Source organism: Gekko japonicus, unplaced genomic scaffold (genome assembly GCF_001447785.1).
Source record: "Gekko japonicus isolate JY-2015 unplaced genomic scaffold, Gekko_japonicus_V1.1 scaffold1269, whole genome shotgun sequence".
NCBI classification, from domain to species: Eukaryota; Metazoa; Chordata; class Lepidosauria; order Squamata; family Gekkonidae; genus Gekko; species Gekko japonicus.
In genome coordinates, this window is record NW_015168686.1 from 3989 (window position 1) to 15228 (window position 11240).

Below are 11240 nucleotides of genomic sequence, written 5' to 3' on the forward strand. Positions count from 1 at the left end.
TGATTCATTAACAGAAGGCAAAGAAATTTGCAAATGCTATACCTACTCTCCACTGAAATGCTGTTTGTCATTATATCAGTATGTTAGATCTGCTAATCTTACTGTTTCACCACTCTCATCACAATCACACAAGACATATTTAATACACCCAAATCAGCACACATTTCCCCCCAGCATCATTACCAATAAAGCAGCATTCAGGATACCTTGGTTTTGACATACTGCAGTATTCACATACACATACTGTTCCAGCAACAGTTCAAGCTATAAAACAAACCTGAAAATTACAATGGAGTCTTGAACGAGCATTCCAACTTTCATACAGAAACATATTTCAGTGCATTAATTTCAAACAGTTGTTTTACTGCAATTTTTTTTTGCATTTTCCTCCCCTCTCCTCTGAAAACAGGGGCAGAAGTTAGAGATGTAAAATTTTATGAAATTTTGAAGTCGGGGGGGGGGGGAAATCAGGTTATTGCCATCTTGTTTGGGGGAAATAATGGAAATTTGACTGAAATAGAAAAATACGCATTACTTACTTTCCTATGAACCCAAATTTCTTTTACCTAAAATAAAATTGTACTAATTGGAATATTTGTGGAATTTAAAAGTATAAATATCTTCATGAAAAATGCAAGTATACCTCATACTTAAAAAAGAGTTGCAAACTGCTGCAGCCTGTGGTACCACAGTACATGGATTGCCACCTGAGATGTTGGAAAAATAAAAGCTGAAGGTAGAAAACAAATTCTATATGGGGCAGAAAGCCTCTCTTACAGAATCACAGTAGGTAGGACTGCCATCATGTTTGGATGTTTAGTGGAACTCTGTAACATTGAAAATGCTGAACTCTTTAAAATAATATTACACATAATCCACATTCTAGCATACTGGTGCCAAAATTATTTACATTTAAAAAAACTTGGAAATGTCACGTATGCCTATAGTATAAGGGTTTTTTTCACTGCTTCCCAAAATTTCCAATTTTTTTCCCATTGGAAAAACTGAGGAAGTCTACAGACCTTGCATGCAGTTAGAATAAGTGAAATGCTTTGTAAGACGAGTTTTTCCTCAGTCAAAAAGTGAAAATATTTCATAGGAGGTTTATTTTAGTACTCCCAATTTTCCCTTTGGAAAAACAGAAAATGTCCTCAGGCTTTCATTCTAATATTTCAGCATTCATGAGAAAGCCATAGGGGATTGGGGGGGAGACAGAATTGGTAGGGGAAGCCCCCCATCTAATTACTGCAATAGAAGAATTGTATGTTGGGTCATAGGTTAGAAAACAGCCATGGACTGCTTTCTCTTTTACAATGTGAAACAATTTTGAATGCAGGGTTTGAAAATAATACTGTTACACTGCCAATTTTCTGCTCCAAATCTCTCTGAACCAAGATTCAAAGGTAGCAATGTTAATGATGATAGCCTTGCTAGTACATTTGACTAGAGTACTAAACAAGTAGAATTCTTAGGACTTGATCCTAGAGAACTACTTCCAAATGTTCAGAACATAGAGAATCCTGTCTGGGGACAGAAGGACAATATGACAGTCTGCCAAGCAGACCCCTGCACCACTGTGGAAAGGCCTCCTTTGCTTCTCACTTGTCTTAGATTCTTTTATTTTCTACATCAAGAGAAAAAAAAAATAATGCATGTGTGACAGACTGCACTTATAAGATTTTAAAGTGTGTAAACAGGTAATGGACTGTGAAGGGTTAATTCCTCACAGAGCTAAAGAGCCTTGAGTAAGAGGAATTTGATTGGTTAGCATCAGTTAAGCAGAGAAAGACTTGAGAGCAGAATGCTGAGGAAAGGGCAGTCTGAATTCAGCCCTGACTGAGAAGAGTTTAGTACTGACAAGTCTAAGGTTGTGATCACACAGGCAATTTGGCCCGGCATAGCCACCCCCCGCACCCCGGATCAAATTGGCAGGATCAGACACACACATCTGGCACTTGGCAGCCATCCGTCCCTACCTCATTGCAAAACTACTCCTATACACCTTAAACAGCCACCGGGAAAATGTGGTGGTTTCCCCGGTGAGGCGTTTCCATATGAACTCTTTCGGCATCTGAACGCATGGGTGTGCCACGGAAGCACAGGAGTCGTGTGACTGCCCCTCCTATTTCCAGTGCGGCAGTACGCCATTTTCAGCAACTTGCCTGTCTGGACACAACCTAAGTCTAGCCCTGACTGAGAACAGTTTAACACGGAGTTCTGGGAAGGTTGGCAGGAGAAGTGGGTATTTAGGTGAAGACTCCCATCTGAGCCAGTTTTGTGTAATGGTTAGGAGTGTAGACTCTAATCTGGGAGAACTGGGTTTGATTCCCTACTCCTTCACATGCAGCTGCTGGTGTGACCTTAGGTCAATTACAAGTTCTTTCAGAGCTGTTCTCTCAAGGGCAGTTCTTGAGAGAGCTCTCTCAGCCCCACCTACCTCACAGGGTGTCTATTGTGGGGAGGGGAAAGGAAAGGGATTGTAAGCCACTCTGAGACTCCTTTGGGTAGTGAAGGGTGGGATATAAATCCAACCTCCTCCTCCTCCTCTTCCTCTTCTTCATTCAGGCCAGAAAAGGGGATAGAACTTCTAGTGAGAGAAGAAATTCCCTACCCAGTTGGAAAAGGGAGATAGCTCTGAGGAGTGGAGTGATCCCCGATCAGATGTGTTTAAGAGCTGCCTTTTAAATCCTGATGAGTCAATTTAAAAATTCAAGTAGAGAACTGGTGTGTTTAGTAAAGGAATTTGGGTACTGGATAGCATATCCCTGCCTTCTGGAAACCAAAAGAGCCAAATACACTCAAGAAAGTGTTTAGGAAACACTGAAACAAAAGCATCTCATCTTAAAGATTCTAAGTCACTGTGAAAAGTTTAAGAAGCTCTCAGTTACTTGAAACATATGAACTGTAGTCTGTGCCTGTACTGATTTATTTCAGAAATTTTACCCCTGATTTCATGTGATCTTTCCCCTCTACTTTGAATAAAAGTTTTGTTATTTTTGAACTTTAAAAAGCCTTGAGTGCCATTTCAGTTGTTTAAATTAAAGGGTGATCTCAGCCCTTCCCTCAGGTTCTTGGGCTGAGCCAGCAGCAAAATTTCATACTGTCACAGTGTGGGACAGCCACAGTTCTTCAGAAAAGAAGAAAATCAGTAATAGGGCTGCTCAGTCAGAAAGGGAGAGAAAAATAGAGGGAAAATTTTGCCTCTGAGGGAGGGAAGTGGTCTAGTTCATCATAGCATGTTTAAAAATTTCCAAGGCCAAATTTACTGTATTATAGTAGGCTATAATATAATATCATATAAACTCATGGATCACTGCCTTGTCGTGGCGAAGAGGCTTGAGTGGTTCGATGAGGCTGCATGGATGGCCACCCAGGACAGACTGGCCACAGTTGAGAACTCAGACAAAACGTAATCCACTGGAGAAGGAAATGGAAACCCACTCCAGTATGTTGTCAAAGGCTCCATTCTACTCCAGTATCTTTGCCAAGAAAACCCCATGGACAGTAACAAAAGGCTAAAAGCCATGATGCTGGAAAATGAGCCCCTCAGGTCAGAAGGTGTCCAATATGCTACTGGGGAAGAGCAGAGGGCAAGTACAAGTAACCCCAGAAAGAATGAAGTGGCTGGACCAAAGCCGAAAGGACGCTCAGCTGTAGATGTGTCTGATGGTGAGAGAAAGTCCAATGCTGCAAAGAACAATACTGCATAGGAACCTGGAATATAAAATCTATGAATCAAGGTAAGCTTGACATGGTCAAAAATGAGATGGCAAGACTGAACATCGACCAGGGCTCTACTGGTAGCAGGAGCTCCTTTGCAATTAGGCCACACACCCCTAGTGTAGCCAATCCTCCAAGAGCTTACAGTAGCCCCAGTAAGAAGAGCTCTGTAAGCTCTTGGAGGATTGGCTACACTAGGGGTGTGTGGCCTAATATGCAAAGGAGCTCCTGCTACCAGTAGAGCCCTGACGACATCTCGAGAATCAGTGAACTAAAGTGGAAAGGAATGGGTGAATTTAACTCATAAGACCATTATATCTACTACTGTGGCCAAGAATCCTGTAGAAAAAATGGTGTGGCCTTTATAGTCAACAAGAGAGTGAGAAAGTCAGTAATGGGATACAGTCTCAAAAATGACAGAATGATTTCGGTCCGATTCCAAGGCAAACCATTCGACATCACAGTAATCCAAGTCTATGCCCCAACCACTGATGCAGAAGAGGCTGAAGTGGACCGGTTCTATGAAGACCTACAACACCTCATAGAACTAACACCAAAAAATGATGTCCTCATCATCATAGGGGACTGGAATGCTGAAGTAGGAAGTCAAAAGGTAACCGGAATAACAGACAAGTTTGACCTTAGAGAGCAAAATTAAGCCGGGCAAAGGCTAACAGAGTTTTGTCAAGAGAACATGCTGGTCATAGCAAACACCCTCTTCCAACAACCTAGGAGGTGACTCTACACATGGTCATCACCAGATGGGCAACATCAAAATCAGACTGATTATATAATTTGCAGTCAAAGATGGAGAAGCTCCATACAGTCAGTAAAAACAAGACCTGGAGCTGACTGTGGCTCAGATCATGAGCTACTCATTGCAAAATTCAGGCTTAAACTGAAGAAAGTTGGGAAAACCATGAGGCCATTCAGGTTTGACCTAGATCACATCCCTGATTAATATACAGTGGAGGTGAAGAATAGGTTTAGGGACTAGATTTGATAGACAGAGTGCCTGAAGAACTATGGATGGAGGTTCATGACATTGTACAGGAGGCAGCAATCAGCACCATCCCAAAGAAACAGAAATGCAAGAAAGCAAAGTGGCTGTCTGATGAGGCTTTACAAATAGCTGAGGAAAGAAGGAAAGCAAAGGGCAAAGATGAAAAGGAAAGATTTACCCAACTGAATGCAGATTTCCAGAGAACAGCAAGAAGAGATAAGGAGGCCTTCCTGAATGAACAATGCAAAGTAATAGAGGAAAACAATAGAATGGGAAGGACTAGAGATCTCTTCAAGAAAATTGGAAAAAATCAAGGGAATGTTTTGTGCAAAGCTGGCCATAATAAAGCACAAAAATGGTAGTGACCTAAGAGAAGCAGAAGAGATTAGGAAGAGGTGGCAAGAATACACAGAAGAACTATACAAGAAGAATCTCAATGTCCTTGACAACCATAAACTTTGGCGTTGCTTTGGTTAACACATTGCATTCAAATCCAGGCTATAACATTTTAATTTCATTTCCAATTATATTACTTTGGTTTGCAATGTGCATTTTTTCTTTTTTTTTCACAACTGGCAAAAACTAAGATATATTGGTATACTTAAGGGTCCAGCAACTTGCAGCCCCGCTTCTAACATTAGCTACTGTAATGTACTGCTGCCTTTCCACGTGTAAGGCATCAGCCTGACATGCCCGGACTTGCCCGGGCTGGCCAGGCACAATTCATCTGTAGCTTCAGTCGATAGACAAAGGATCCGAAGGATCCTAGCCGGCCCAATCAAAGGGCTAGCTTCCCAGCCAGGAGACCAATGGTCGCCCGGTTATTGTAAATAGCCTATCGGGAGTAGGGGGTGTGTTTAGGTATACTTGGTGGCGGGCTTTCTGAACGCATATAAACCGGCCTGTGAGCGGGTTTCCTTTGTCTTGTTCCTGATCTAATAAAGTACTCTTGCTGAATCACTCTTGCTGAATCACTCCACGTTCTGAGTACTTTTCAGCTACATTTGTTGTTTTTGTTTGTTATTGTTTTAAATAAAACTAAGGCTAATGTAAACACTTTGATTGTTTACCTATAAACTATACATTTTTGTGTTAAGTTATAAACAATATATTTTAATTTCTTAAAGTAAGTTTAGGTTTGATAAGAAAGTAAGTAGTGCATATAGTTTAATATCCCTTCTGTTCTGGGGAAAATAATATATTACTAAAAACTAGATAAACTAATCCCTTCTATAATCATGTAAAACAGTGATTGACCCATTACTTTACTTTAGGGATGGGTACAAACCAGTTCATGAGCCAAAATTCGCACAAACTTGACCCAGTTCAGAGCCCCCAACTTTTGTCTAGTTTGGCTGTTTGGGCCATTTAAATCTAACTATTGAACAGCACAGGTATGAAACTGAGCTTTTAGGTTTACATAAGAACATAAGAGGCGCCAATGTTGGATCAGGCCAAAGGCCCATCCAGTCCAACACTCTGTGTCACACGGTGGCCAGAAATATCAGTGCCATCAGGAGGTCCACCAGTGGGGCCGGGACATTAGAAGCCCTCCCACTGTTGACCCCCCCAAGCACCAAGAAGACAGAGCATCACTTGCCCCAGAGCCCCTATCTATACCTTGTAGCTAATAGCCACTGATGGACCTCTGCTCCATATGCCTATCTAATTCCCTTTTGAAGCCGTCCATGCTTGTAGCCGCCACCATTGGCTGTGAGCCATGTCACCAGTCAGTTTCACTTCCTCCTACTTCAAACCGAGGGGCAGCAAAATGGAGACCTGAGCAGCACGGGTTCACAGCTGAGCTGTTAGACTTAAATGGCTGCTTGCCATTTCACCAGTTGGTTTTGCTCTCCCTGCTTGGAAGCAGGGGGAAGCAAAACCAACCAATTTAAACTTAACAGCAGGGTGGGTCCACCAGTCAGCTGTTACGTTTAAATGGCTGCAAGCCATTAAACCCATCAGTCCCCCCCCCCGCTTTGAACTGGGGGAAGCAAAATGGACAGGTTAATGGCTCACGATCCCCTCCTTTCTCTGGGCTGTAGCAAGCTGTGGCTGGGAGAAAGGGAAACCTGAACTGCTTGCTTCGGTTCACAGCATTTTGGGCTCAGTTCAGGGTTCAGTTCAGGAGCTGCCCTGAAACCGAAACCAAACCAGGATTTTTAGGTTAATCTCTCTCTCTCTCTCTCTCTCTCTCTCTCTCTCTCTCTCTCTCTCTCTCTCTTCACATTATTATGACCATTGTTATATTCCCATTTTCAGGAATTATTTCCCTCTGTCATGGGGAAATTGACTTCTAGCAAAAGGTTATCATCTTTTTACATCAAAAGAGAAAGGTAATTTATTCTTGTCAGTTGCCTTCAACTAGCATGTCATTAAAATTATCCCTTTATTGCACACATTCATATACATGACATCTTAAGTCATACCCATCTGTCATTTGAAACAGACAAAAGAACTAGCTATCCTTCAAAACAAGCTCTCTTTTTTACTAAAGTTCTGTCAAAAATGTTTTTGATTATTAACATGTCCAACCTATCAATGGAATGGTCACTTTTTCTCATTTATTTTTCCTACAATCCTGTCAAAAAATGATAGCGTGATCTTAAAGTAATTCAGAACTAAAACTACCAACCAAAGGGGACAAACAGAGTAGCAACCGTGAATGCTCTTTTTATACAACCACTTCTGGAGACTGAAGAATCTATGCATGTTATGCATTCCCTAAAAATTCAAACATCCCCCAAACAGGAATCCTTTTTTTAAGCCCCCGAAGGGGATTTTTTTTTTTTATATTACACAAACTACCAAGAAAAAATAGGGATAGGGGAACTACAATTAGGGAGAAAGAAAAGGCAACCCACACTAAACTAAAAACCCAAGGTTAGGAGATAATTCCCTGTTAAAACTACTGTTAGTAAAAAAAAAAAAAGCTGTTAATAAACAATATACTTTGTGAGGACCTGTCTTTCTAAGCTTATATGTTAGTTAGTTACTTGTTATGAGAAGATTTCCCGAGCATCTCCTCCAACTCACTTCATAAAGGCAATCTGCAAAGTCCTTCCGCCTTTACATCTATACTAAAACTCTCTAAAATCTTGATAGCTTCTTAGATGTTCACTGCAACCCAATCTTCTTCCGTCCAAAGGAATAAAACCGCCAGTCTTAAGCCTCTTCCGCTCTGGTCTCGGGGCCCAGTGGCATCTCAAAGGTTTCTTGATTGTAAAGGGAAACTCCACCTCTTTTTTCTCAGCAGACTTTAAGATGACACTTTCTAAGAACACTTGCAAGTAAGGAATTAAATCCTTGTAAATTTTTCCTGTTTCTCTTGTGCCTTTTCTTCTTTTCTCACTGAGATCGCTGTTTAATTTAGTGTCCATCTCATTCGCTTTGAAAGCCCTCAATTCCATTTTTTCTACTATCGCCTCCTGGAGCTGCCGGGACACAAATTGTTGATTTATCTTGGCAAGCTGCTGGTTAATACCAACAAGTTACTCCAGAATCGGCTTAATGGCTTCTGCTACTAGTGCAGTGACGTCAACTTCCCTTCTTCTCAGAGTTTTCACCATCTTTTTTTGAGTGCCTGCTATTTCAATGCTTTATTTTCAATAAAATCTCTTTTTTCCTGGTTCTGCAAATCGCATTCGCTGTTTAAAAGCTCATGGAAATCTCCCACAACAGGCTTGCACACTTGTAAATAAAGTCTTTCAGAAGTATCTGTTTACAGCTGGCTCTCTCTCTCCCCCTCCCCTCATCCGTTTATGTAAACGCGTCAGAGAGGCACCCCCCCCTCCAGTCACTTAAGGGGTTTCGGGGGGGGATTTCGCTTCAAGTATCCGTTTACAATCTTTTCTCTCTCTCTCCCCCTCCTTCGTTTATGTAAATGCATTGAGAGACGTCCCTCTCTCAGCACGTTCCAATCGCTCAAAAAGTTTTTCCTTTTTTTGGGGGGGATTTTCTCTTCTGAAGACAAATAGCTAATTTTCACTCACAGTTCACTTCTTAACTCAAAGTTCACTGTTGGTCTTTATCTTGACCACACTCTTAATCGCTCCTCCACTAGATCTCCTGCGCTTGATCGGGTCGACACAGCTTGTGGCCTCGCTAAGAGAATGCAGTCAGCGAGAGGGACCATCAGGGCGGAGGGGAGCCTCCATCTCCCTGCAGTTAGCAGGAAAAGAGGCTCACCCTCAAAAGCCCTATGGCTTGGAAGTTCTCCCCGAACTCCCGTGGGGGTGCCGATTCAGCGGCACCTCTCCCCCTTGCTGCTGTGCGGTATGCCTTCCCAGAGAGCTGGGAAAGGCCTCCGCCATCATTGTGTCATAGACCCCGCCTCCCCCCCAAACAAGAATCCTGTAGCTCTACAGATCAGAATAGCCTTGCTTTAGTTAACATGATTACCACTATGGATTGCACTTCCTGAAGATTCTACATACAACAGAAGATAACTAGAAGCTGTGGTTCATATTATCACCTGACGGGGAGATCCACGCATGCGCTAGATACGAGAGGACGTGCCTCCGACTCTCTCCTCCAAAGCAAGGAAAATAAGGCCTAAAACAAACACAGAAAGGGAAAAAAACTACTCGGGTGAGTAGAAAACAAGCTATTAAGGGGGTGAAGATAAGACGCAGAAAGGAGAAAGTGAAAGGAGAAAGAAACAAGCTAGAGATAGCATTAACTGGGCGTGGGGCCAAAGCCACTAATTATAGGAAGCAGCAGGTGGAGGCTGCAAAAATAACTGAATAATGGCACGGTCCATAAAAGAGCTTTCTGACCAGCTGGCCTCATTCCAAAAAGTTATAACAGATGACCTAGGAGTTCTAAAAAAAAGATATAGCGAAGATAGCCAACGATATGGGCGCGGTGAGAGAAATGGCCCAACAAGCGAAGCAGAAGGCCGACAACAATGAACATAAGATCAAAGAGTTGACAAAAAACTTGGCAAGACAGTCAGACAGACAGCGAAGAAGAAATATTATTATAGCTGGTATCAGCGAGGAGATAACGCCGATGCAATTAGAGCAGACACTCTGCCAGTTCTTTAAAGAGAATGGCGTTCAGGTCGAACAAGCTGAGATTGAGAGGGCCCATAGGCTGTATAAAAAACAAAGAGGGGGAGAACCCAGACAAGTTATAATTGCTTTTGCCAGAGAAAAATTAAAGGACGAGGTCTTTAGCACCCTTAGGAGAGTTAAAGACTTAATGTTTCAAGGGAAAAAAATCTTTGTGAGCCATGACTTCAGCCAAGAGACGCTGCAAGAGAAAAGGCGCCTGAAACCTTATGCACACAAACTTTATAAGGAAGGAATTAACTTCACCTGGGGATACCCAATAACTCTAATTGTGTTCCGAGATGGCAAGAGGTACAGAGCCAGGAACCCAACGGAAGCAAAGAAAATGCTTAATGAACTGGGAGTGGATGCCAGCAACTGTGAGGAGGGAGAGATGGAGTATGATAGCAACCCAAACGAAGAAGGGGAGGAGCCGAGGCCACACAGCTCTAAGCGATACAGAACTGACTCCCGAGATGCAAGCAACTAAAGGGAAGTATACACTCATGGTTGGGCCTAATGGTAATTAATGAGATAAGAAAAGAATGGGGAGAGAGAAGGGGGGATGCGGGATCTCTGGAATGTGGAGAGAAGGGGTGAGGAACCCCAGGAAAGTTTCTCTTCCACGTGGGAGGGGGGAAGGGGGAGGGGGAAACAATAACAATAAGGAAACAGTGAACAGGCTTCGGCTACGGGGGGGAGGCGGGAAGTTTTCCAAAGAATATGGCTAGATTAATTAAAATACTTTCACTTAATGTAAATGGCTTATCCTCAAACCTTAAGCGATACCGGCTAGGCAAGATGGCAAGAGATGAAGGGATTAATCTAATATGTCTTCAGGAAACGCACAAAGCAAAAAGAGACCCTAAGCCACTCCTCAATAACCCAGGTTGGGTAACTTTAATTGAGTCTAGAGGTACTAATAAAGCAAGGGGCGTGGCGATACTAGCAAATAAGAACTTGAATATAGAGGTAGTGGATAGAATGGTAGACAAAGAAGGTAGATATGCACTAGTCAGAGGTAAAATAAATAAAGTACATTTTACAATCCTTAATCTATACGCGCCAAATAGAGGCCAAAAGAAGTTCCTAAACAAAGTAATGAAAAAGACCTATGATTTGGTTCAGGGAAATTTTTTGGTCACTGGTGACTTTAATGTGGATATCATGAAACATAGTAAAAGTCTTATAAATAAATGGGGATTAAAGGAAGCATATGAGTTAACTGGTCACAAGCCTAAATAGAGGCCAAAAGAAGTTCCTAAACAAAGTAATGAAAAAGACCTATGATTTGGTTCAGGGAAATTTTTTGGTCACTGGTGACTTTAATGTGGATATCATGAAACATAGTAAAAGTCTTATAAATAAATGGGGATTAAAGGAAGCATATGAGTTAACTGGTCACAAGCCTACCCCCACCTTCTTCTCTAACAGGTTTAGAACCTATTCTTGTATAGATTTTG

At 42.0% G+C, this 11240-nt stretch overlaps 1 protein-coding gene across 2 annotated transcripts in view; it reads left to right on the forward strand.

Moving 5' to 3' along the window:
- Positions 1 to 9412: 9412 nt before the first annotated feature.
- The window catches only part of LOC107114007, a 4260-nt gene continuing 2432 nt past the window's right edge, over positions 9413 to 11240 (forward strand). The window contains exon 1 of one of the 2 annotated variants that reach the window (XM_015415425.1): positions 9413 to 10299. In XM_015415425.1, the coding sequence (XP_015270911.1) occupies positions 9581 to 10267 (687 nt within the window). In that variant the 5' untranslated portion in view covers positions 9413 to 9580 and the 3' untranslated portion in view covers positions 10268 to 10299. The remainder of the gene's footprint in view (positions 10300 to 11240) is intronic. The other variant, XM_015415426.1, reaches the window with a different exon arrangement.